The sequence below is a fragment of the Strongylocentrotus purpuratus genome, unplaced genomic scaffold (genome assembly GCF_000002235.5).
Source record: "Strongylocentrotus purpuratus isolate Spur 01 unplaced genomic scaffold, Spur_5.0 spur5_scaffold_14, whole genome shotgun sequence".
Classification (NCBI taxonomy): domain Eukaryota; kingdom Metazoa; phylum Echinodermata; class Echinoidea; order Camarodonta; family Strongylocentrotidae; genus Strongylocentrotus; species Strongylocentrotus purpuratus.
The window spans coordinates 29,426,828-29,453,862 of record NW_022145599.1 but is presented as its reverse complement, the minus strand read 5'-3'; the positions used below and the strand labels follow the sequence as shown (position 1 = coordinate 29,453,862).

General features: G+C 36.8%; 3 protein-coding genes across 6 annotated transcripts in view; 2 read left to right on the top strand and 1 right to left on the bottom strand.

Annotated features, from left to right (window-relative positions):
* Positions 1 to 689: 689 nt before the first annotated feature.
* On the bottom strand, positions 690 to 20,125 carry LOC757265 (glutamate formimidoyltransferase). Of its 2 annotated transcripts, none has more exons than XM_001197760.4 (7): positions 20,052 to 20,125; positions 18,847 to 18,954; positions 18,053 to 18,188; positions 15,803 to 15,921; positions 14,911 to 15,105; positions 12,864 to 13,901; positions 690 to 6,002 (listed from the first exon to the last, which is right to left on the bottom strand). In XM_001197760.4, the coding sequence occupies exons 2-6, from the start codon at positions 18,944 to 18,946 to the stop codon at positions 13,462 to 13,464; spliced, it is 990 nt and encodes a 329-aa protein (XP_001197760.4). In that variant the 5' UTR covers positions 18,947 to 18,954; positions 20,052 to 20,125; the 3' UTR covers positions 690 to 6,002; positions 12,864 to 13,461. The 2 variants fall into 2 exon arrangements, with proteins under 2 accessions (XP_001197760.4, XP_030840529.1); XM_030984669.1 differs by having other exon boundaries at positions 1,745 to 3,290; positions 3,330 to 13,901.
* LOC105446125 (uncharacterized protein DDB_G0284459-like) lies at positions 1,807 to 10,570 on the top strand. 2 transcript variants are annotated; one of them, XM_030984666.1, is made up of 5 exons: positions 1,807 to 1,934; positions 2,243 to 2,413; positions 3,168 to 3,461; positions 4,237 to 5,106; positions 5,176 to 10,570. In XM_030984666.1, exons 1-5 carry the CDS (start codon positions 1,835 to 1,837, stop codon positions 5,220 to 5,222), a joined length of 1,482 nt encoding a protein of 493 aa, XP_030840526.1. In that variant the 5' UTR covers positions 1,807 to 1,834; the 3' UTR covers positions 5,223 to 10,570. The 2 variants fall into 2 exon arrangements, with proteins under 2 accessions (XP_030840526.1, XP_030840525.1); XM_030984665.1 differs by having other exon boundaries at positions 4,237 to 10,570.
* The window catches only part of LOC587231 (UDP-GlcNAc:betaGal beta-1,3-N-acetylglucosaminyltransferase-like protein 1), a 12,575-nt gene continuing 3,945 nt past the window's right edge, over positions 18,406 to 27,035 (top strand). The window contains exons 1-8 of one of the 2 annotated variants that reach the window (XM_030984667.1): positions 18,406 to 18,461; positions 21,005 to 21,121; positions 22,130 to 22,226; positions 23,482 to 23,546; positions 24,556 to 24,621; positions 25,165 to 25,260; positions 25,556 to 25,651; positions 26,314 to 26,438. In XM_030984667.1, the coding sequence (XP_030840527.1) occupies positions 18,423 to 18,461; positions 21,005 to 21,121; positions 22,130 to 22,226; positions 23,482 to 23,546; positions 24,556 to 24,621; positions 25,165 to 25,260; positions 25,556 to 25,651; positions 26,314 to 26,438 (701 nt within the window). In that variant the 5' untranslated portion in view covers positions 18,406 to 18,422. Of the gene's footprint in view, positions 18,462 to 20,181; positions 20,618 to 21,004; positions 21,122 to 22,129; positions 22,227 to 23,481; positions 23,547 to 24,555; positions 24,622 to 25,164; positions 25,261 to 25,555; positions 25,652 to 26,313; positions 26,439 to 27,035 lie in introns of those variants that run through there. The other variant, XM_030984668.1, reaches the window with a different exon arrangement.

Here is a 27,035-nt window from a genome sequence, read left to right as displayed (position 1 = left end):
TGTGATGGTTTGTGTTAGTTGTGTATTGTTTGTTGTAAACATCTTCATCAATCCATCATGGTAAAATAATAATAAACATTGGATGATGTATTATTTTAATTGTACACAACAATATCGCAAGCTTTTTTGTGTGTATATTGTTGATGTTTTGTTTACCTGTAGGCTGTAGTGTAGTTTAGTACAGTAGTATAGAGTATGTATCAAACCAGAGAAGCATCTTCTCTGATCAAACCAATTAAATTGACATTGTTGACTGTAGTAATATTGATTATTATTCATTCATAATAATAATCCAGTGGAATTACTATACTGTGTTCTAATTCACAACAACAACAAGTCAACAGTAACAACAGGGCTATTTTACTAGGTTCATTGACATTACAACAATGTTCTGTTGTAATTGTCCTCATCAGCTGGGCATATTTTTCTTTTTTTTACTCAGGTAGGTCAATTTTATTTTTTACCCATCAGGTGGGTCATTTCTTTTTTTTATAGTAAAACTTCCATCCCCCCCCCCCAATTAATATAATTGGTGTTCATATTTATTTCTAGTAGGCCGTATCTGCGTAGGCCGTAGCCTCGTAGGCCTCCACAAATTTAAACATCTTTGGAACTTGCGTGGAGGGTACAATTTTTATTTTATTAAATCGTCTTTTAGACTTTCATAATTATTAAAAATAAAATTGTGATATTGTTTTTTGTTTTTTACATCTCGACCAAACTTGGTCAGAGTCATACCTGGTCCTACCAGTACTAGCTAGATGATGTATGTACTGCACTACAAAAGTAAAAGTTCAACCTTGTGGTCAGTTCCTGATATCATTTTTAATTGTGGTTCTCAGTGTTTTTGGCTCCTTTACAACAATTTATGCTAGTGCCACATCGGAGGGGTCAGCGTAAGGCCAAAAATAAAATGGTTTGTTTGCCCAAACCCGACCGACCCATAAATTCTCAAAACCCCTTGCACTTTTTTTTTTTTTTTTTTCAAGATTTTTTTTTTTTTAATAAGTGGAAATATGTGTTCTAATTGCAAAATTAATATAAAAAAACTGTCCTAGACTTTATTTCCACCAATATCCTTTCTTTTAAACATCATAAAGGTGTACATTTAAGATCCTAGCAAGACAACTTGTATTTAAATTTTATTTTATTAAATCTCAGATTTAAGAACTTTATGTAAACAGTTTATTGTGCTTTCAATGAGATTTCAACCTTCACATTGTGTGTTTTTATAATAAAGATAATGTGTTTACAGATGTACAGAAGAGAAATTCTATCATGTTTTCTTCTCAAAGTGTCTGTAGGGAGAAGAAAAAATATTGACCTACCGACCCACTTTTTCATTTCCTTGTTTGGGCAAACAAACCAATTTTTTTTTGGCCTAACAAAGAAGTAACTCCATTTTGACTAAGTGTTTTTTTTTGTGCATGGGCATCAATGGGGTTAGTCTATGTGTCACTGGTCATTTATTAAAAAGGTGGTGCTAATGGAGTTGAGTCTTTCTTTGTGCTTATTGGAAAATGCTAATTTTTCTGAACATTTTGATATCAAAATCTCATTTTCTCAGCTACACAAATTCTCTCCAAATACCCAAACTCCAAGATTTTCTAGGAAGGAGCTTCCCAATCCCAAATTGTTTGTGAAAAAAAACTTGGCATTATGGCAAAAGAAATTCATCTCTAGGCCAATACACACTAAACTTTCAAGAGTCCTGTCCAACTATAATACTTGTAATAAATTGCTGTACATATAGTTTCCTGCTTTTATTTATCAATCATGATCTTTATTTACTTTATACAGGCTATAGTCACATTTAATCACATTTTGTTCGAGAATGGCAGCATCAGCACCGGCACCCCGTATGTTCAAAGTATGGCATGCAGAGGACAAGAAACTTGTATTGGCAAAATCATTGGATGAGTTGATAGAGAAAGGTAAGGGAAGTACCTTACAACCTTAACACTTGTCCTGTAATTTATAGCGAGCACATTACAACAAACTAAATGTTAAAAAGTAGATTTGTTACATGCTTTGGCTGTTTACTCTCATTGTTTACTTACATGCATCAGGTGAACAGAATTTTTCATTTTGTGGCATGTTATAATTCCAAATGCAATGTGTATTAGTTTTCCTTGCCAAAACAAATGGTATAATACAATGTACAGTCAGCAATATATTTTCAGAAATAGATATTTTTTAAACTTTAAAGATTAAATTATATATAATAAATTCCCATTTTCAGGTCTTGCTAAGCTGCAAAAGGCAAGAGAGCATTTCAAGTGCCTGAGATTGTCTGACGGTACAGATGTAGATGACGACGAATTGTTTGCCTTCCTGCAAGAATCGGAACCAGTACACTTTGTTTTCAATGATGAAGAAGTGCCATCCTATGACCATCAAATAACAGATACATGTAAGTAGATTTTGTATTTTGTGATGTGACCATCTGCCACAAATGGGCTGTCAAGTCGGCTTTGGCATTTTGAGATGTTACCCATCCAGATTCTGGTTCTACCTTCAACCTTCATGTAAGACCTCACAGAATTAGCCTAGCATGAAATCTTACGTGAGGCACGATAGGATTACACAGCTTTATTCAGTCATCAAGTCTAACTCAGGAATAGCTTGCAGGAATAGGTCCATGAAATGCCTTTGTTGTTTATTATTTTTTGAGGTAGCTGATTGGACAATATCCCACTATAATAGTGCCGACTTTACTGCCCATATGTGGTGGATGGTCACATATAAACCAAAAATTACTGATTATTTAATAGATCTTACCATCAATGAGTTCCTTTTTATGGAATTGTGATACAAGTACTGCTGTAGGGCTATGGATATATCAAACAGCAGGTCAAACCTGATTTCAAAGTTAATAGAAATATCAACCCTCAAGTTTTATTCTTCAGTCAAATTTTTAAAAAAATCTTCACCTATTACCCCATGGTACAACCCTCTAGTTATTAAAATCAAGGTAAAGTATTAAAAGCTTTTCCTGTGCTTTTTAAAGGATATTAATCAGACCTTTTATGATTGGAAAAAAATGTTCTTGTCAATTAATTTCATCATTGCATTTCAAAAATGTGTAAAATGGTCCCCTCAGATAACCAGTATGACTGTATAGATACACTGCTTGTATTGATAGTCTATCCTGATTATGTTCCCAGCTGAAGGTGAAGATGACGTGGTCTCATTGTCGTCTTCTACCAGTACATCATCAAGAAGGTCATTGGTGTTCTCAACTGCCAGTACACCATCAAGCCACTTATTAAAGTCTGTGCCCTCTACACCTACTACCAGTACATCATCAAAGTCTGTGCCCTCTACACCTACTACCAGTACATCATCAAAGTCTGTGCCCTCTACACCTACTACCAGTACATCATCAAAGTATGTGCCCTCTACACCTACTACCAGTACATCATCAGTGGACTCTGACTCTGACACTGCAGCTGAGACAAGTAAGTTGACATCTATTCATAAACTGTATTAATGAGGCCTATATCGAAAGGAAGCTTCTCATATTATTCAACTCAAGCTGTGCATTGATATCTCTGATAAACATGGTTGTATTATCATATACGCGCACATGGTGGGTAAACATGGGCAGTTTAGTAGGCTCACCACCAGGAATTTTTGGATTCTGGAGGGAAATTGCGCCCTTTTTCTTCATAAAAAGACTTTGTAAATTATGGGAAATGTGGCTTGCCTGCCGGGAAACAAATATTTTGTTCAGGCCGTGTACGCGCATACACAAATACCTTTTCACTGCTGGCATGGACAATTTGTATCATGATTGGCAGGGGTGTATTTTTGTTGTTGTTGCCAACCAGCCAGCTAGGCGGGTTACAAATAACAGAATGTATTAAACAGCCCAACAAGTACATACATTGCTGAAAAATTCTTCAAGCTAACAGGGCGTGTACTTTTTAAAAGTTGCCCACTCAACCTACCCGCCTCTGGTGTGTGGGCATAGTACCTGCCATGATGGTCGGACTATTTGAAAACATGAAATTGGGCTCATTTGGAACCAAACTTAAAGTCATAGATGGAATACAGGAGCTTTCATTATGTTGTTTGGTTGAAGGTGACAAACCAAGGTCAAAGTGTATATCTCGCACAGACTCTTGTTTTCTGATAGTGAGAGGGGGGGGGGGGACATACTATAATAGCCATAATTAACTAATCTACTTGTTCTAATTGCATCTTGAATTTGACTTTTATTCTGATTTATAGATGAACCAGAGATAATCACAACTCAGGCTGCAACTCACACAAGCCCTCTGGAGAAGAGACATCTCAAGAGATCTGCTGCGACTTCACAGAGACAAGCTACTATTGGAGAGTTTCTTGGAGGAGGTTCAGTACAAACCGTAAACTTTGTAAAAAAGGCAAAAATATTACGTGAAGATGGGAAAAATGCAAGATATAATAGCACAGTGAACAAAGGATGTACTGAAATTTTGAACAAAAATCTGTTCATTCTAACAGATAAGGGGGGTAAAGGTAAACTTCTGAAAATGGGAAAGGAAGTAGTAAACAAAACGTATGTATTTGCTAAGGGGAAATCAGTGAGCAAGAAAGCCAAGGCTATACAAGGTGAAGGCTTGAATGCAAGATGGACAAAAACAGCCAGAAGCGAGAGAATGCAAGAATTAGAGGAAAAATTAGAAGGCATAAAGAAAGACATGCAAATAGCTGAAAGTAATTGCAATATAAAGGTAAGCTGTGAGAAGTTTGAGGAAGCCGAAAGTCTACGAGACAAAATCAAAATCCTTCAGCAAAGGCAGCGCGTCTGCAAGATAGAAATAATTGATCTGCAAAAAAGAGATCATAAGGCGAAGCGAGATCTTAAATACATCCAAAGAAAAAAAGATAAAGAGATCCCCTCTGATGACGATGTGCAGTTTGTTCAGGCAGATGGAAGTGGAGCTACCAAACATGATGATAATAGTGGAGCTACCAAACATGATGTCCAGAGTAATCAAGAAAGTGGAGAGCTTACCAAACCTGACGATAATAGTGGAGCTACCAAACATGATGCCCAGAGTAATCAAGAAAGTGGAGAGCTTACCAAACCTGATGATGATAGTGGAGCTACCAAACATGATGCCCAGAGTAATCAAGAAAGTGGAGAGCTTACCAAACCTGATGATGATAGTGGAGCTACCATACATGATGGCCAGAGTGGTGAAAATGCCAAACCTCATGCCGTTCAATGACTAGGTGAGCATTTTCAGAGTAAGCTGGACCTTTTTTTGCGCGAATCAGCTAAAAGTCTCAACATCAAAGAACCAGCTAATCGAGTACATGAATGTGTACAAGTATCCCCGATTGACAATACCATTAGCTTGAAAGAATATGAACAAGTTAGGCAATACATATGCAAAACACACCATAGGCCTATCCAGGAGGGACTTCATTGCTCACTCTGCTCAGCTGATATTAATGCTGCATCTTATATCTTACAAAATCAACCAGTAAAATTGTCAGCTGTGTGGAAAGCATGCTATCCAACCCTGAAATACAAGGCTTACACTGCCTCAAAAAGACTGGGAAAAATGCCCATTGTTCTTGTAACTCTTGGAAAGAGTGGCTGCCAAACAATATATGTCATGGAAAAAGATGAAAAAACAAATTATAGCTTGTTTGTACAAGTGTTGGAGAAGTTCAGAGAGAGTCCTACATGTGCCCCTGAAATCAGTAGAGAAAAACTAGCTACCTTGAAAAAATTAGCTTCTAAAGAAAAAGATCGGCGACTAATCACATATGCAGTCACAAACCACCTCTCATCAAAAAAGGCAAAGCACCTATATGGCATAGGAAACCATCAAAAGAACAAAAACCAAGTTGAAAATGCTTTGACTGAAGCAGAGGAAATTGAGGCCGCATATCACAGTATCGTGGATTCTGAAGAGCACGCTAATCAGGTGATGCTATCCAAGCCAGACCAAAGTAGTGCTGTACCACAAAGTCCACAATCAATTAGAAAACGGCGGCAACTGAAAGAGAAATACAGAAGAAAAATTAAAAAGAAATATGACACCCTAAAGCTTCTAAAGCGTGCTACTTCCAATAAATCTACTCTGTTGAAAAGACATCCAAGTATAGGCAAAAGGATTGAAACAATAGTAAGGGATTCAGGTGTGGGAGCTGACAAGTGGCGCTCGTCGGGATCGCTGACTTGGGAGAGAAAGAAGGTGGGCCAGAAGATAACCTTTCAGCGATTACGTCAGCAACTACAAGAGGAGTACTCTGAGCACATTTCTCATGGCGCACTTGTTCAACTATGTGTACCTCGTAACTCAAGACATTTATCAAAGACACGCTACAAATCAGTGGCAAATATTGTCAGCAAGCGTGCAAGGAAAGGTTTTGACATTAAACTGAATGCGGATGAGAAATGGTCCAATTCTTTGTACAAATCTTTGAATATTCTTCAAAAGAAAGATAACTCTAATGCAACCTATATTAATCGCGATGATGCTGCGGGTTTTCGATTAGACACATTGGCAACATCAAGTAAATTTCGCTCAAGTACAATAAGGGGAGAAGAGGACCTTGCAACCAGAACGGATTTTACAAATAAAGAGCAGAACATTTTACAAGTGTCGTCATATTTTTGCACTGGGAGTGAAACATCCGATGATTGCTATGCTGGCATAGTAAAGTGCAACAAAATGGATCCCAAGAATGCCGGACAACACTTTTCCGACTTGCAAATGCTTCGGTCCAAACCAGAATTCAAATCAGTATTCTTTTCATCAGAAAACACTGACAAAGACAAAGAAATTGATTTCATCAGAGTTGATGGAGGAGGGGACGAGAATCCAGCACATAATGAGACGAGATTTATGTGGACCAAGTGGCATACAGACCGAGAGAAATTGGCCACAATTGTCACAACTCGATATAGTGGCGGATCATTTTTAAATGAAGTGGAGCACCTCAATGGGCAACTTTCAAGGAGTGCTAACAATTTATTTATCCCCTCTACATTGTGTGGGAATACCAGAGACATATCTGGGGAAGTGGATCATGATACTGTGGTGGCTAATCAAAATGCAGCCAGAGATGTGTATATAGAACGTGTGGATAAAACAAGATACAAAGATGGGGAAATTCATCTCTTCAAATGTGCCTTGGGCCCAGATGCATCAGAAATACAGGAGCAAAGAAATGGTTTGACCAAATACCTCAAATCATCTAACGCGGCCAAAAGGAAACTAACAGAAACTTCACCTGATGAATTGGAGAGATTTCAATATATGGACAAAATTCTGACAATCATGGACAACCACACAGTGGGAAACAACAAATATGTTTTTAGACTTGTTTGTTGTTTTAAACAGGATTGCCCTCATCCTGTTTGTCAGAGCAGGCCAGGGGATGATCCATCATCTATCCTATGGTACCCTGGAGGACCATCCATCATGTTCTTCCCATGGCCTGTGCCTGACCCAGAAAGGCAACCAGAACACTGCACAACTTGTCAGCCCTCATGCTCCGGCCATTTTATGCACTTGGATCAATTGCTCGAAAATTATGAAAATGGCATTGCAGCTGATCCAAGTGCATATCTTGCAAGTGAGCAACTGGCAAAGGTGTTTGAGGAGAGAAGAAGAGTTTCTGACAATCTTGATGATGCTGTACCTGATGAAGAAACACAAGTACTACTTTCAACACGTTACTGCATAAGCAAGAAGATGGTGTCACACACAGTGAACCATCTTTGCCAAGTGGCTAAGAACAGGAAACGAGGAGCTGAAAAGGCTGCAGCTACCAGAGCAGCCAGGAGGAATGACGCTCGTTGAATACAATATTGTATAAGAGTCGGTCTTCCATACAGTCATGCCTAAAAATATGAAAAAGAAATGTGTGTGGTCCATTGACAGCAGTCTTATAAATACACACAAATATGTAATCCTGACTATAAGTGATTAAAAGTGTTAGACATGTACTCTTCTGGCTTTTTTTAGTATATTTGGTAGGTCTATACATTTAGAGAAACAAATGGACATACAACACTCTTCAAGCTATGATTTACATTTTATTGCCACAAAAACAATCGCAACTTGTTATTTGTATGATTTGTGTCGTAAAATAGTTCATATTTTCATAATATGTCACTTTAGAAATTGGGAAAATTTTAGAAAAATCCACTTTAGATGTCTGACCGATTTTGCCATAGGGAAAATGATTAAGTAGGTAATTTTGTATTTTTTTTTATGTCGGGTTCAGTTTGTACACAAAATGTTACCTCAGAAAATGTTGTTTGTCACATAAAAACATTTGAACCATATTAGCCGGCTACCAAATGCAAGTCAGATCTTGAATGTTTTGGCCAAAAGAAGCTGAGACAAACTTTTTTTGTGCTTTTTTTTGTGCCTAAAAAGTATTGAATGTTTCATGTTCGATACAGACGTGTATACTTATCCAGGTGTGATCCTTTAACAAATTACTGCTGAAAACTTTCAGGTGGAGACAATAGTGTGTGTGCTAGACAGAGTTATGGTACTTTCATTCCAAAGCTTTACGTGTAAACCTCATGAATGCATTCAGCATGTTCAGAGTTGGCTGTTTGTAACTATATTGGTGCTTATATGTGATGTGATCAAGCAAAATCAGTCGGAAGTCTGAAATATTGATTTTGAGATATAGCCAAACAAAGGAAGTATTTCCTTTTGTTTCCTTTTGTTTTGGAAACTCTTTATTTGCTGATATCTTTTGAACTGGTTGTTCAATTTCAATGGGATTTTCTGCAAAATGTAGCTTTGCAAATGCTTGTTACAATCCAATAAGAAACTGAAAATTGAATATGACCGACTTCAGACTGATTTTGCTTGATCATACCACATATATAGTGTGTGTGTGCTAGACAGTTATTTTATATGATTATTTATACCCGATTATTTTATTTTATATAGTAGTATACTAAACATTATTATTTATACTGTGTAATAATTATAAAGTACTCCCTGCATATTGGTGCTTATTATATAGTATGTGTGCTAGACAGTGATGGTGCTTTCATTCCAAAAGCCTTACATGTATTACCTCATGAATGGTTACAAGTTACTCAAGATTGTAATGTACTTATTTTATATGATTATTTATACCCGATTATTTTATTTTATATAGTAGTATACTAAACATTATTATTTATACTGTGTAATAATTATAAAGTACTCCCTGAATAAGAAGTCGGGACTGGCGTACCCGACACATAATGTGTTCACATCATCCCATTGATCCTGCGGTGACAACAGAATAAGGTCAAAGTTTAATGCACATGTTATTTCAAATGTGTCTGATTTTTTATGCAGCACATATATGCGATCAAGCGAAATGAGTCTGAAGTCGAAAAAATAATTTTGTGTTTTTTTGCATTTTCTATCAGGATATTATTTATGTGAGTGTGCTAGACAGTTTATGGTGCTTTCATTCCAAAAGCCTTACATGTATACCTGGCCAACTTCATGCTAGAATGCCGGAATCCTGTACTGTATACAAATGCAGTCCTCTAAGCTGTGTATTCCATCCATGTTTTTTCATCTGATTAATGTATGTAGTCCTCTGACGATCGCCTATTGGCTGAACTCACAGTAACGACATCCACTCTGGAAGGTCTTGACTTGGATTTATGTAGTTTATAGCATGCAACAGGTTCACTATTGAATGAATTGATCGGGAAATTGTTCAGGTGTTGTCAATGTCATAGTTAAAATATGAAATGAGAGATGCTTGCCAGTCAAGTATACATGGTCTTACAAATGCATACAATGTGTTTGATAGCTGGAAAGTTCTATACTTTGTATTATGTTGGTATGTTGACTTATTGACTGTTTCTGGACAATTTCCCCATCAAGTTTTATTCATAGTAGTGACCACGACTAAGTAAGCAAAGCATTGAGTACACTTTGATCATGCATATTACTCTCTATAATTAATGCTCTCATTTCATAAATTCTCAGGTAATGAAGAGTTAACTTCTTTTTTGGTTTGCTTTACTTGAATAGTTTCGGACCAATTATAATTAGTGTGTTATGGGCAAGGCTGAATTGTGTGGTCCATCATCAGGTGGTCGTACAATACCCGGCCAAAAGTTTCTTGAATTCAACTACAACAAATGAGGTGTAACCAAGCTATTGTGAATAGGAAATTTGATAAGCTAACATTTTATAAACCAGACCAAAAATGAGTTTTAGCTTGGTTTATCTACACTACAAAAATAATGTGACAGTACTGCCTGTATAAAAAGAAATGTGCACTTGTGCAACTTCATTATTTTTATAGTGTCGTTTTAATGAACACAATGTCAAAATCTAACAACGCAAACCTGAAATTTGTCTGGAATGAACATTTTCTTTCATTTCCAAGTAACAGAGTTTAATAGGTAACAGGAGTTAGTGTTTATAGTTAACAAGAGTTAGTATTAGAAAACAAGAGTTAGTATTAGAAAACAAGACTTGTAGTTAAAACAACTTTTGTATAAACGTTTTAAGTTTCATAACAACATATCTGTAGAAACATTGGATTGACAAAATAAACATGTTACTGTATCTTTGAATTGAAACCTGGTTGACTTGGTACTTATTGAGCAGTATGGAACTACTATCATGACTATAGACCATTGCAGTCATGGTCTACTATTATAAGTAAACATTGGTGGAGCTTGATTTCAAAACGTGAAGCTTGAAATATGTAATGGCCAATATGGTGAAACAGTGGTGAAGCTTGAACTATGCAAATGGCCAGTATGGTGAAACAGTGGTGAAGCTTCAGACCGGCCGAAAACTTACAAAAGTGAAGCCTCACCTATGGAAAACTGACACAAGTGAAGCCTCACCTATGTAAAACTGACAAAAGTGAAGCATCACCTATGCAAATAATTCAAAGGGTGAAGCCTGGACTAACACATTTGCTGATAAGAGTGATGCTTTGCCTTTGTTTTTTGTAAAGCACATGAAGTGATGGTGAAACCCTGAGGTTACAAATAATTGGCTCAGGTGAAGAAAGGTGATGACCTGAGGAGGGTGGGTCCAGGCCACAGAGTGACCCTTGCATAAGCAAGAAGCTGAAGGAGCTAAGCTCCAGTGTTACCCTACCATGACCAGTCAAAGGAGCCAAGCAACTGTCCTTCTCTCCAGAAGAGCTACTCATTGGGACTTTCTACTACCTCAAAAAATCTTTGAAGCGGCACAAGGAATACAAGCAGGTTCAGGCTATGTGCAGTGTTAAAGATCATGCAATCCTGAAACACATTTGTACAAGGTAGTTCTGATTTTTATTTTTTATGAAAATCGTTATTGCTTCTTTTCCATTCTAAGATTTCTAACAACATATATTTGTATACAATTTGTACACACATTTTACAAATTTACAGCAAATGAATAGTGAAACAAACAAGAGAGAGAAAAGTTATAACTAAAGATTGAAGGTGAAGGTACTGAATCAAATTGAATCCAGATTTTATGCTTTCAATTTTCCAAAGTTGAATGATAATTGGCCTTTTCACAAATTGTTCATTTTGGGTTTCAAGATATAGAAAATTGCATATTTGTAAACTACATGTGAAAATCAATATTTTGACTAAATCGTAATTTTGTCTTCTTTGTTTATAAATTTGCATGAAGGTGGTTATCTATGGAGAGATCTCTGGAAAGATTATTGGAGCAGTGGATTTCCCTGCAAGAGTACTTCAAGCAGGAAGCACAAGTAGGACAGAAGAGGAAAGGTGATGCTTCTGGTGGCCCGAGTGAGTCAAAGAGGCACAAAATGAGTATGACAAGCAGTGCTGCAAAGACTCCTGTACCAAAAAAGTCTTCATCCTCTGCAAGCAGTGCTAGGGCATCTAAGACCCCAGCTACCAAGACCTCTGTGGAGAAGTCTGTGTCTTCTGTTAGCAGTGCTCAATCTACAAAGACCTCCGTGGAGAAGTCTGTGTCTTCGGCCAGCACTGAGTGCTAAATTTGCCAAGACTTCTATGGAGAAGTTTGTGTTTTCTACGAGCAGTACTACTAAACCTACCAAGACCTCTGCTACAAAGTCTTTGTCTGGTGTTAGCAGTGCTGGAACTACCAAGATCCTGCCTACAAATTTCCTGCCCTCAAACTCTCCTAAGACTGCAAAGAGATCAGTGAAGCGTACTACACGCATTTCTTCAACCAGGGGCACTACTTATAGTTGACAGATATTTTCAGGGACAAAGTCAAGCATCAATGATGTTGGAAAAGTGTGTCCAAAAGTCAAAGCAGGTGAGGATACCAGTAGAGTGTCTGTGACAAGTGTGACCAAAGCTGGTGAGAACTACAAAAAAAAAGTCACTGACAAGCACAAACTATACTGTTTTTGCAGCATACGATCCCTCTCTACAATGTCCTCAATCTGGAGCTTGAGCAAGATGAACCAAAGATCCACCTTCTCCATGACAAGATACAAAAATTACTTCATCTTGGTGCAATTTGTCAACCCCAAAGTGATTGCTAGTGCCAGTTCACTTAAACAGCGCAGTTATCAAGAACTTTGCAACCAAAGGGCAGATGATCAACTCATTGTGGGGCACTCTGTTAGAGACTTTCAAGCTTCAGGGAAGGTGGCTATGAAAGATCATGAGGAATTCTGATAGGGCTATAATAGGGCTGATTTTTTTTAGGATATTCAGTCTGTTTTTTGTGTCAAGAGGTCGGCGTCTCTGTATGACAATGACAATGTTGATGACTTAAATGTACATTGAGCATTTTTATGCCATAATTCACAAAAATATAAATTATCTCCTTTACAAATGACAATTTTATGTTTTAACAGTACAAATCTCACAAAGAAACAACAGACAAGAAAATTGTTCAGTGAACTATACAAACCAATAAGGCACTTCATTCAGCATTCATAAAGTTCATGTTTCTGCTAGAATCTCAATCAGTTTATTGTATCTTGAGGAGGTTTGTTATGAATCCATCAATCCAAAGCTGATCATTCTTGGTTTGCAGGGCTATCGTGGCTAACTGGCGAGCTTCCTCATAGGCCTGAACTTCATCATCAGAACAGTTCCCACAAATTCATCCTCATTCTCCTTTCCTCACTGTCCAATGTTTACTGGAGTCGTGTAGTTGAAAATTAAAATGTAATGTTGTATCTCTCATTTAAATCACATTCTTCAGGTTCTAAGTATGCAGGAGTAGTACAGTGGTCCAGTAATTGGTATGTTGTGCCTCCCTGTTTTTCCTCTTATCCCTATGCTGCAAGCACCAGTCCAAATATCTGGCATTCTGTAGGAGTGTCTTGTAATGCTTTCCCTGGCATGATGGTAAAATGCATCCTATGCGACACTTGCTATCGGTAATAGGATTATCTTACAAGTGCTATGCTTTGAATTTGACTGCATTTTATAGTTCAAATTACTGCTCAAACCAAAGTGAGCTAGTACATTTCACATTGAAGATAACTGTGGTGAATCATAAATCACATGAGTCGAACACCTCTAGACTTCCATAGCTGATTGTTTCCGGACTGGAGAGCATCTATGGCTAGCTTACAGGCTTCTTCTGGCCTGAACCCGATCAGAGTAGTCCCGACCATCCTAATCCCCTTCTGCCCTGCCAGATCCTTCACTCGCTGTTCGATAGTTTCTGGTGATGTATAGTCCAAAACAAGAGGGCAATGTTCCTTGGTGGTGTCATCATTTGAAGCATTTCCCCCTGCACTCTGGTCGTGCTTTGGAAGACTGGCAACGTTGCATGCGATTTCAATGGTCCCCTCATGAGGAAAGGCCATAGCCTGAACACCTGGCAGTCCCCCAGGAGTTGTGGCTCGGATAGCATGCACGATCTCCTGTCCAAACGCCAGATCTTGGGTGTCTATTGTAACGTTGCAGTTGGTAACATAATGAGATGCTCCACAACCTGAAAATTGAGATGTTTGAGTAATGCAATTTGTAATCCAAATGTATATATACAGTATTCAAAGGCAATAGCAAAAATAATATTGATTGCTTCGAGGGGCATGGTTAAAACTGTTGCCCAAAGTGATCTCGAAACTGTACTGTGCACTGAGACAAAGTTGAGGTGCATAATACAGTCTCAAGATCATTGTGGAGGTATAGTTTTAACCGTGACCCCAAAAATAAGAAGTACATAATTGTTTTATATAGAGATAGTTAAAAAAAAAATGCCTGTCAAAGTGTATTTATTTGTAGAGTTGAGGGAGATTTAGCAGCATTGTGCGTGTCTCACTGCGCATACCCATTGCTAACACATCATCATTTTGTCTATGCATGATACATCAATACAACTATGCAATCGTCCAAGGGTACGGCACAGTTTTAAGATGACCTTGAATCGATAGTTTTTTACTGAGCCCCTCAAACCAGTCACTAATTGTATCGCGTACATGTTGCCAAATGATAAATGATGGGGAATAAGCAATTAACCAGTGTTTACAACAAGCATGTTTACCGTAATTAACGGTGTATAAACCACACTTTTTTGCCGCCGAACAAATTCAAGGTCGGGGGTGAGTCTTATACACGGTACACACACACAAAAAAAAAATAATTAAAGTTTCGATTTATGCCCCTCCACCTGGCGCTATGCCTGGCAATGTCTCCCAGCTCAGTAATCGGTGTGTTGACTCACCACTCGGAAACTAGAACAACACTCAAATTTGTCTGTCATCTTAGCTTGACAGTAATCTTTCTGATAGATCTCAATATGTAGTTTATAATAATAATTCCCCAAATTTTTTCTATTACAGGGCGTACCACAAGGTTCTATCCTAGGTCCTCTACTGATTTTTAATTTACATTAATGATCTTACACATTCGGTTAAATGAAAGGCCTTCCCGCATGGGTTTTTTAACACGGATCTGGCTTTTAAGGGCGAAAAAGAGGGGTGCGGTTAATGCACGAGTACCTGTAAGTCCATATCTGCTAGATGGTGGTGCCCCAAGATCATGGCTGAACTTTGACCAATCAATGCCATGCTTTCCTTTGAACCAACCAACAGCCTTCCTTCGTGGCACTAGCCCTCTCTGTTCCGGCCAATCAGCAGAGCCAAAAAGGAAGAAGGATGTGCCTGTTATTTCATCACTAAGCTCCTCTGCAATAGCTATACAAAGGTAGAAATAAGTTAATATTGGTTAACTACTATTGGTAAATAATATCATGAATGAAATTCAGGATTGACGGGCAAGTCCAAGCTATTTTTGTTTGATGTTTTACCAACCACATCTTAAAATTTTAGTACCTCTTGGCAATTGCATTGGATAAATTGGCCAACTAGAGCTCCTATTAGAACAAGGATAGCTTTCATCAGACAACTGAAGAGACACTATGGCTCAGAAGTAGAGCAATGATCTTGTAACAAAGGGTTCCAGGTTCAAAACCAAGTTGATGCGCTAGTGCCCTATACTCCTCCTTACCATTACGTAAAGACGTCAGTCCCCTGGTTGCTTATTTGATGGTATACACATGCTTTCTTTAATAGCAGTAAGTGCATTGTCATTGTTCATTGTAAATTGGTGCATTCAAGGGAGAGTATCCCTTTTGTACTTTATTGTTCAAACATTATAAAATATTGCATGGTTCTGTATGTTACACTTGGCATTCCTTTGCCAAATAACTCAAATAACACCTGGAATTGCTTCCACAATCAAACACTTGATTGTTCCACCAGAAGTTAGTTTCACACCCCACTATTCAAGGGGGAGTTCATTAACTTTATTCTACAAATTTTGTTTTACAGAACGTTTAACAATAAGATGGAAGAATTGTCTCAACTCCAGCACATGACTTTGTTCACTTACAGTGTGCAATCTCCCCACATTCCTTGAGGGAGACAGAAGACATCAGCGGATAAATAGGAATGAGATCCACAGCACCAAGTCTTGGATGAACGCCTTCTTGTTTTGACAAGTCTATCTGCCTATTACATGGAATAAAATATATGACAAAGGCTACTGTCAGGGTAAAACAAGGGAAACGCTCTCGACGGTCTCGCCTGCATAACGCAATGCAATATGATAAACCAGAACGTCAATGACGTAGCGCTCATCCGCATCTCCCAACAACAAATATCGTAAATTTTATGTGGTACACTTTTGAACTGGTCAAAAAATAAAAATTTGATGCCCTGGAATTGACATCATTTCATTTCATTTGCATAAAGTACCTAAATAATCAATGGAGCAAAATCTCTGTGTAGAAGTTTAGTGTTCCAAAATTAGCTCTACCAGATAAGGTAAACCAAATCAAAATCGGTCAAGAAATGAGGGAGAAGAAGCAATTTGTGTTATTTGGGGAATAAATTTGCATAAATTACCATAATTAATTAATGGAGAACAATTTCAAAATTCTGTGTAGAATTTTAGTGTACCAAAGTTAGCTCTACGATATAAAGCAAACCAAATCAAAATCGGTCGAAATATGAAGGAGAAGAAGCATTTTTTGTGATTTTTAAATTATTTGGGGAATAAATTTGCATATATTACCATAATTAATCAATGGAGTAAAATCTCAAAATTCTGTGAAGAAGTTTAGTGTTCCAAATTTAACTCTACCAGATAAGGCAAACCAAATCAAAATCGGTCAAGAAATGAGGGAGAAGAAGCAATTTTTGTTATTTTTGGAATAAATTTGCATAAATTACCATAATTAATTAATGGAGAACAATTTCAAAATTCTGTGTAGAATTTTAGTGTACCAAAGTTAGCTCTACGATATAAAGCAAACCAAATCAAAATCGGTCGAGAAATGAACGATAAGACGCATTTTTTGTGATTTCGAATAAATTTGCATCAATTAGCATAGATAATGAATTTCACGATTCTGTGTAGAAGTTTTAAATCCCCTTTCTAGCCCTATCATATGAAACAATCAGAATCAAAATCGGTTAAAAAATAACGAAGAAGAAGCATTTTGAAAATCTTGATGTTGATGCCACAACAAAGTCTAAGTTTATTGACCTTAAATGACCTTTGACCATAACTTAGTGACTTGATAACCCTATAGTCCAAGTTTCATTGACTAAGAACAATACTTTCAAAATTATGTCAAATATTCAAAAACTTAACCTTGGGTTAAGTTTCCGATGATGATGCTACAACATAGTCCAAGTCTGTTGACCTGAAATGACCTTTGCCCTTGACTTTGCGGTCTGAAATTCTACTCACATGATTGGTGATACTTGATTACCCTATAGTCAAAGTTTCATTGACTAAGAACCTATACTTTAAAAATTATATTACAAATTCAAAAACTTAACCTTAGGTTAAGTTTTTGATGTTGACGCCGCCGCCGCCGCCGCCGTCAACGGAAAAGCGGCGCCTATGTCTCGCTTTTTGCTACGCAGGTGAGACAACTAGTAAAGGAAATTCCACCCTAATAGACAACTACTGTACATGTACTCTAAAAGATAGCAGAAAATCAGAGAAGCAGACTGGCGAAAGTTTAAGTGAAATGTTGTAATCATTATATGTTGGGCACTTCAATTAAGCTGAATCATTAATGTCACCGTGACGAAGTTCCTGTACAACTTTCCCAATTGTTTCAGCACACAAAATCACTAAAATTTCAATTTTTCAATATATATGACTCAGGAAGGTCTTTTCTTTTTAGAGAACATTTGAATAATATGTTATCCATAATGTATTTTGAGTAGTGCCCAAAGGGAGAAAGGCACTTTAAAAAAATGCCTTGGTAGTAGAATCTCCAGCTCAGTTGCTTACAACTTATGAACAGCCCTGGGGAGCGTTTCACAAAGACTAAGATCAACTTTAAGTTGGACTTAACTATGGCAGGCCATTCATGCTACTGTTTGCCCTCACTATTGGTCTCTCAATTATGATCTTTAGATAATATTTTTTCCCTCAATAATGTATTATCAAAAAATGTAAATTTTGCAGATTTGTGACCACGATTTATATGTCCCTTGATAAACTAATGCCAGGAATGGTTAGAGGAACTTGTGGCATGAATGGCCTGCTATAGTTAAGTCCAACTTAAAGTCGATCTTAGTCTTTGTGAAACACCCCCCTGATAAACTTCCTTTGACCTACCTGTAAGCCTCTTTGCATGCTCCGCACACTGCAGCCTTCAGGTGGTTGATGGGTGCTGCAATGGTCAACACTGAACGGTTGTAATCAATGTCTTGGAAGATGTTGAGTACTGATGACAGGATCCCTGGTGAACCTCCTAAACACAACAAGCATGTGTACTTTCATAAAAGGCCATGATATGCATTAGAGGGTGGTTGGGAGGGGGCACAACCTCCTTTTGTATCTTTTATAATAACATATCTCTAAAATGATACTTCATACTCTATAATATATTTTGCTTCTTGTATTATATCATTTACATCTCATTTATATTTCAGCCTCAGGACTTCCACCTCCCCCCCCCCCCTGCTCTTCTCCATGCACCTTCACAATGCAATGCATGGCAATCTTTCTTTTACAAATGATTTTGGTGAGTACTATGTCTGCATCACTGAAAGAACTTGAAAGAAATATGTTGTATAAATTGTATTCCTATAGGACCTATTAAATTGTGCCAGAAAAATCAACAAAATTTGAATTGAACTACCGGTACTCTTTGTCATCTTCAAAAAAGAAGAATGGCAGTATCATTTTGCCATTCCATACAGATACCTGTAATGACTTCAACCCTATTTGTTTCAACTCAATTCATGATTTCCATATAAAAGATATCATCTGAAGGCTTGTATACTACGAACATTCTCAAAGACAAGAGGCATTTTAGCCATACAGCTTCTAAAATCTGTTAGCTATAGAACCTGCAAAAATGGGAAGCGACTAACTTGTCCCATTTTGAAAACAAACTGAACACTAACCAGTGGATCTTGTAGCTGCCTGGGCAACATTCTCAAGGATGAGACGGTTCCGTGCTTCTGAGATGTTCAAAAGACAAATTCCTAGCCTCCCAGAAGACATCCTGAGATCTAGAGCAAATATGTAGATAGATCAATGAAATATAACAACTCACGTTTGCAATAGCTGATATTCAAACGACTTCTAACTGGAAATGAATGCTAACTGGAACCAGTTGGGTAACTGGAAATGAATTCTAACTGGAACCAAATACAGGAAAATCACCAGACTGTTTCCAGTTGAAATTCTAACTGGAACCAGTTGGGTAAATGGAAATGACTTCTAACTGGAACCAATTGAGTAACTGGAAAAATTATCTTACTGGTTCCAGTTGACTTCTTATTGGTTTGAACTGGAAATGAGTACCCATAACAATATTTTCCAGTTCGGCAATTGGTTTCAACTGGAAATTTTCTATTCCAATTAAAAACAATTGAAACCAGTTGAAAACAATTGAAACCAGTTGGAGATTTCAACTGGTTTCAATTGGATTTTGAACCCCACGCCTTTATGAATACATCTACATCTACATCTAAGGTGGTACTGGACAGGACCAATTGGTATATACGTCCAGATTTCCGTGGCATCGCAAACTGTCAACAAACATCACAACTGATGCAAAGTTCAAAAAAACAAAATAATAAGGTGCTCATAAAATGAGTGGGTTGTAGACATCATCTAATTTATAGATGAAGTAGAGCCACATCGACGCTCTATCCCGCCTGTGTACAGCTGGGCTGAGTGGTCATTCTGCATGTAGCTCCAAACTTTGGTATTGAAGGACTTGGCCGATGTTGACTCTTTGATGATGGTGGCTGGTAGTCGATTCCATTGCTGAATGGTACGAGGAACAAAGCAACAACAACAACAACAACAACAGTTAACACACGTCTGATAAAAACTAAAACAACACCAACACATCTTGAGTAACCAACAGATATAAGATGAGATGTCAATGGCATTGTCATGTCACTGCATTGATTCACTCATTCAATGACTCAAAAAATTATTTCCCCCTTCACTCGTACTCGATCAGTCTCAGGCCGTTTAGAATTAGAGAAAGTTCATGCATTGTATGAGCGGACCTCAGTACCTCTTTTATTCTACTATTGAAACATGAAGTCATTTACATTTACATTTTTTATTTATTGAGGCTAAATCTACTTACATTTCTCTCATTCAATTCCCCAAAAGTCAAAACAACTGGGTCCTCACTTCGCCAGCGATACATTGCAATATGTAGCCTAAAAATGAACAATATCTAATTTTTTGTAGAAATAAATTCTGCTATAACGGATAATTTCCAGCATTCATTGATTCATAAGATAATCGTATTATTCTTTTATACATAGAATATAATATGAAATTAGTTTACAATTAATAAAATCCGAAAAAATGTGAAAATGAATGATATCCATAAGAAACAAAAATATCTAAGTGTCTTAAAAGAGACTGTATACAACAGCTGACTGCACGTGCACCAAAACTGTTATGCTAAGCTTGAGCTAACGTCACGCCCCCGGAACTTCGGCCGGATTTTACTCGAGGTACCGTACGTACGTGTGTATGTTTTGCACGGACGTGACTCTAAGGCCCTGATTATTTTCTTGCTGTTGGTCGACTGCCTGTTATCCTTTGCTTATTGTGGATTTGTTTACCTGGAACGCGCTGCCTCATTCTCAGTATCACTGCTTTTCATACAACGAAACACAAATAATGTCATCACCCTGTGTCGTAAGTCCAGTCTTAATTCAGTTTCAGATAGTAAATTTGTAACGAAAAACAAATTAAACTTAGACGAACTAAATGTTATTGATTTGTTTAACCATGGATTTTGAGGATAGTAAATAAACAGATAAAATTGGATGACAGAAATGTAATGAATTTGTAAAAGTTATAATTATTCTATTATGTATATGAGAATTATGACTGAGGATGAAAGCCCTAGAATGACTGTCAATATAATCACATGTTTCATTCTTAATTTTTCACTGTCCTGGCGTAAAGATATGATTGAATACGCATTCTTTTGTATTAAAGGGATAAAAACCTAGAAGTTCTAGTAGAAGGTGCATCCGATTGATTTTTTCATCTTTCCATTTTTCTTTCCATCCTATCCAGTCCATCATCATGCCTGTCCACAATGGTGAACCTTGGTTGGTGGAATGTCTAGAGTCTGTCTTGGCACAGAAATTCAGTGGATCCATACAGCTGTCTGTCTACAATGATGCTAGCAATGTAAGTTTACAAAATACATCTTCCTTGTATTGCTTTGATTCACTCTGGTAATTCGCTCTACCATGATTACAATATTTGGTCATAGAGGGCAATACCATAGGTATACTGTACTCATTGCATGGCAAAAGCACTTTGATTCCCTGGGTCGAGAGCTAGAAAGTCTGATAGAAATTATAGTTTCAGAACCAATAACCATAAGTATCAGATTATGAAGGTGCCTACATAGATCTCATCAAATAAACGGAGGAGTCCAGTAAAATAAGAAATTAGTTGACAATGCTGTGCATTCTCTAGGGAAGCCTGAAGATACCTTGTCATATTTTCTTCCTGAGTATCGTATCTGCACATATGCTGACCTGCGCAGTGCGGGATGAGGTTACCATCTAATGTATTTGCAGTAGGGTCAATTTTATAATTTGGTATTGACATATATGCCACTCAGTGTATCTGTGAAAGATGTGTGATTAAGACTATGGTTAGGGAAAGGTGTATTTCTAGAGACACAGTCACTGCTTGGTAACATGTATTTCATCTCGCATCTGCAAGCACATTTTTTCCAGTTGAAAAGGTGTGAGATAAATTAAGTTACAACTATTATTATTATAAAATTACATTGCAACTATTTCAATATCATTTTTTTACTAATTGGGCCAAACCCTCTATCAAAATTTAGTAGCTGTACTGTTATTATGTAGATGTATGTTTTGAAAATATTGAGAAAAACTGCATTCTTTTTATGAGAAAGCAATGAAAGTGGTCATTATTTATTTCAGCTTGTCAATCTCCAGGACAGGAATTTCTAAGGGATAAATATATGATCATCTTTTTTCATAAAATTTGCAATATCTTTTGTTGCTGTCTTGTTCTAATTTGAACATCCTACAAGTAGAAAGATAGTCAGATCTTCAAATATGAATGAATATATACATGAATTAAGGACATTCCATGTGAGATAGAAGTTGAAAATTATATGTATGTATTAAAAAACAAATCTGATCCATTTTGTAGGACAAATCAGCTACCATTCTTGAAGGGTTCAGATCTAAAATGGAGAAAGCTGGCATCTGTATGTTGATCAATGGACATAATGGCACACCTGTAGGAGGTAAGACTAGTTTGTCCACCGATGTTAAATCAGGATTTCGAGCTATTTAGCAATTAGGGAAAACTTGGACGATGCATTCTATTTTTTTTTCAGTCAGGAAAAGTCTGGGAATAGGGGGGAAAAATTCACTATAATTTGGTGAATCAGGTAAAAAAAAAAGGTACTGGGTAGGCAGTCTCTTAATTTCTTGTCTGTTGTCCAAACAGTGAATGCACTGGAGTATTGGCTTCTTTTTTATTTAAAAAAAAAATGATCTTTGAATGTTGAAACTTCAAAAGGGAAAAGTAAGGGGAAATCGGACAACTTGTTCCTGTAATATGCTGGGAACCCTGTGATTGATCTGAAGGTATTAAAGATGAAGTTGAGTTCTGGTCATGCGATTGCATTGTGAACGAAACGGTGTGGAACCGACCAGAAAAGGTTGATCATCTAGCATATAAGAATTTGTGTGTATTGCAAGGGTCTGGAATCATCAAAATGATAAGAAATTTGGCCAAGTCTTGGTAAAGTTACAAACACTTGCACAGAAAGATGTTTATGGGACTACACGAACACGTGGCGTAAAAAGCCGGCCCCCCCCCCCCCCCGATTTTTACGATGTTACATGCATATTTAGAATATGAAGGCATTTGAAGAGCCATGCTTTTCAGGGAACATGTCTTAACTGATGTTCTTCCACACTTGCATAATAAGAATGAGTAATGCTCACAAATTATTTTTCACCTCTTCCCAGAACTCAACCTTCTCTTTAAACGACATGTTGATTTTAGAGGAATTTATCTCAAAATTGTAGGCCTTTTTTTTCACTGTATGCACCTGCACAGGACCAAAACATTACAAAAAGACACCTGTTTTCCACACTGAAATATAAGGAGGAAAAGAAGAAGAAAAAGAAAAAAAAAGCAAGAAGAAGAAGAAGAAAAGGAAGAGGAGAGGGGGGACAGTTGAACTGAAATATGTCTTCAGTATAATATTTTGTTCCTTTGTTGAGTGGCTGATGATGTAACAAACCATATGACTCTCAGAAATTGTGAGACGAATATTAAACTTACAGCCCACATTTGAATGATATCAAAGTGAAGTGGGAGAACAGTGCATATGTTGTATTAATGCTTTAATTAAGTTTTCCATTACTCACATGTAAAATATCAGTCTCAGAACCTGCAACCTGGTTTTCAGGAATATGATTAAAAATGATGAAAATTAGTATATTTTCTTTTTAATTTCAAGTTTTCTTTATTTCATTTTGTTACAGTTGGTGCAGCTAGAAATCGGGCCATCGAAGCAAGCAGTGGGCAGTGTTTATGCTTCCTAGATGCAGTGAGTATATTGGTCTTCAACAAAATGCTCAAGAAATATTGAGTGAAGGACTTCTGTTCCTATACATGTATTTTAATATTGCTGGAGTGGTGATGAATCTAGCATGCAATAATATTTTCCTTTTCATAGCAATCTGTTATGTAAATATAGATTCTGCGTTGAAACCAATCATACATGTGCATATTCATGCAGCATTTTGAAGAACAGGAAAATATTCCTAAAAGGTATTGCAATTCAGGAATCCCCAATTTGTTAAGGTTCTGAAAATGTGAACAAACTAAACTTAAAGTCAGATTGATGAAACAGCAACAACAGGAACAACAAAATGTTCACGAATATAAAATCATCTCCATGAATAAATGTGTCAACAAGCTTACTCATATGAGTATGGTAGGCATTAATTAAGCAATTGTGGAGGCACGTTTCTAAAAATATTGCTTACTAACAAGCATTTATGCTTTCATATAGCAGTCAGGTAACATACCCACAAGTAAACTTCATAAGTAATATAATGAATAACTTGGATGATTTGCATATATTTGCATACAGTACGATCTACATCAGGTACCTAGGGTTAGGATCAGGGTTAGGGTTAGGTTACTGGCTTTTTTAGAAACATGCCTCTACAGCAGATTAAATAATGCCATCCTGATTTGTACTTTGGACAACTGCATACAAAATCAGCAGGACAGAGTTTCTATTCCCCCCACTCCCCCCTCCCTTTGAACATCTGTCTGGGTGGTGACACGACATTTGCTCCTGCGACAATTGCTCCGGGCTTTATTTCGTCTAAGATGTAGGGTTAGGGTTAGGGTTTCAATAGGGTTTTATGTTAGGTTTAGGGTTAGGTTTAGGGTAGGGTATAGTGTTGAATCCAGGGTTGAAGTTAGCCATTCGATTAGTGTATGAAATTTACAGCGGAGCAATTGTCGCCGGAGCAAATGTCATGGAATCGTCTGGGTTTGATGCTCTTTCTTGATAGGAATTCCCTTCTTAATTTCCCTTGTAGGATGATGTCATGGACAACAGAAGAATAGAGATGCAGTATGCTGCAGCTGTCACAAGACCAAATGCTGTAAGTACCTCTTATACTCATCTTGTACTCAAAGCATAATTATTCTTTTTTGCTTAATTCAAAGCTCATAAATTATAATTTTCTTTACCATTGAAATTTATATTGATGTGTATTTGTAATTTTATATTTTGTAAATTTCAATTTGATCTGCTTCTGGAAAGATTCAAGAAACCAATAGTAAAATGAAATCAAATGACAACAAACACAAGTCAGCAGTGTATTTCTTCTCAGAAATAAGATATTTATTGCATATTTCCTATCCTAGTTCTGTAGATTAATATCAAATATGAGATAAAATGGCATTAAATGTGTCTCTATCGTATGTTTTCTTTTTTATTTGAAAATAATTGTACTTTTAGCTTGAAATTACTTAATTATCTTGAAAAATGAATGTGTAGGACTATACAAAGAGTGGGTTTAGTAAATGACCCCAAGAATATTTTCTGAAAAAGACCAGATTACATCAACTACAATTTGACATAATACAAATTCATGTAGATTATCAAATCTCATTTCTTTGCTTATTAATTTCTCTATTTTCAGATTGTTGGTTGTCAGTTTAGACGTCTTCCCGAGGACTCTACTCCACGATTCACAGATTGGTGCAGTAGACTCAAACAAGAGCAGCTATATACACAGGTTTATTTCAATATTTTAAGTTTTATATTTATTTATTATCTATGTCATGTTAAATCTTATCGGTGCTAATTTCAAAATTGTTATGCTTTCGTTTTTATTCAGTAATAATATGATTGTAGAGCATTTTGGGAGAACATTATTGGTAATAATGAGACTAATCTGGATAAACGAGACATACTCTTGTCGTTGTTGATTATTATTCTTACTATTATTTTTTCATAATTGTTAGTATTATTATCATTATCAATATTATTATTATTGTTGTTGTTATTATTATTATTATATTCTTTATCAGGCCTACACATCACATGGTCCAACAGTTGCTATGCCGACATGGTTCTGCTCAAGAGAAGTCTATGGAAACGTGGGAAAATTTGATGAGAGTGGAAAGGTCAGTCTCTCTGGTATTTTATGCAAATATAATTACACCATTGACATAATTGTAAGATGTACGACTCAAGCTCCTGCAATATTTGCTCCGTCATGAATTCCTTACTTCAAGCTTGGACCCAACCCTAACACTCACCATAACCCAAACTACTTCAAAACTTGATTGCATCCCTTAGTGTGACCCTATACTTTCTACGAAATAAAGCCCAAAGTAATTGTCACTAGAGCAAAAGATGAGTCACCAGAAGTATCACAATCAATTAAACTTGAGTTTCCAAACTTTTTTGCATGGGTTATATCTGTACATTTTAACTCCAGATTACCTTTGATAATCCAGCATTCCAATATTTTCTGGTCATTGTTTAGTCAATCTGTCATCCCTTAGTGTGACCCTATACTTTCTACGAAATAAAGCCCAAAGTAATTGTCACTAGAGCAAAAGATGAGTCACCAGAAGTATCACAATCAATTAAACTTGAGTTTCCAAACTTTTTTGCATGGGTTATATCTGTACATTTTAACTTCAGATTACCTTTGATAATCCAGCATTCCAATATTTTCTGGTCATTGTTTAGTCAATCTGTCACATCATTTTATAATTTCACCAAACATAAAAATACAAGAACAGAAATAAATGAGAAAGGGGTCTTTTTTATGAAACAGGGTACACCAGAAGACCTAATCTTCTTCAAGGCACACCTAGAAAGTGGAGGGAAACTCTACAGAGTTGATGAAGTCCTGATGATGTACAGGTATCATCCAGGGGCAACTACTCACTCCATTCATAGGTAAGACTTGTTGAATGACAGAATGAATAGATGGATGGATGAGTGATTAAATGAATGAATTTGAATGAGTGAATTAATGAAAGAATTAATTTCTACAGAGTTGACGAAGTCCTGATGATGTACAGGTATCATCCAGGGGCAGCCACCGGTACTCGCTCCATTCACAGGTTAGTGTGTGTGTGTAATTGGGTTTTTACAGACGTGTGTCAATCAGATATGATTATTTACATCTGGGGACCGACTGTTAACGTCAACATCCGAAAGACGTGACTCAGTTTGGAACCTGCGTCCTCGGCGGAATCAGTTTGTAACTTCCATTGTTAGCTGGATTACAGGCGCACGCCACAACGCCCTGGTAGACTTGTTGAATGACTGAATGAAGGAATGAATATTGAATGGGTGAATTAATGAAAAAATAAATTCTACCGAGTAGATGAAGTCATGATGATATGTACAGGTATCATCCAGGGGCAGCTACTCACTCCATTCACAGGTTAGAATAGTTGGTTGGATGGATGCATGAATACCAGGAATTAATTTGAAATTATGAAAATAATTCTTTGAAATGTGATTTCAAGCGCTATATAAAAACTGAGT

Bases quoted from the DNA above. Each gene is read 5' to 3' on its own strand.
- LOC105446125 (XM_030984665.1), top strand. From the start codon at position 1,835: ATGGCAGCATCAGCACCGGCACCCCGTATGTTCAAAGTATGGCATGCA. The intron at 1,935-2,242 runs GTAAGGGAAGTA...TCCCATTTTCAG, and splicing joins GGATGAGTTGATAGAGAAAG to GTCTTGCTAAGCTGCAAAAG. The intron at 2,414-3,167 runs GTAAGTAGATTT...TTATGTTCCCAG, and splicing joins CCATCAAATAACAGATACAT to CTGAAGGTGAAGATGACGTG.
- LOC757265 (XM_001197760.4), bottom strand. From the start codon at position 18,946: ATGTCTTCTGGGAGGCTAGGAATTTGTCTTTTGAACATCTCAGAAGCA. The intron at 15,922-18,052 runs GTAGGTCAAAGG...TCCATGTAATAG, and splicing joins GCATGCAAAGAGGCTTACAG to GCAGATAGACTTGTCAAAAC. The intron at 13,902-14,910 runs GTACTCGTGCAT...CTCAATTTTCAG, and splicing joins TAGCAGATATGGACTTACAG to GTTGTGGAGCATCTCATTAT.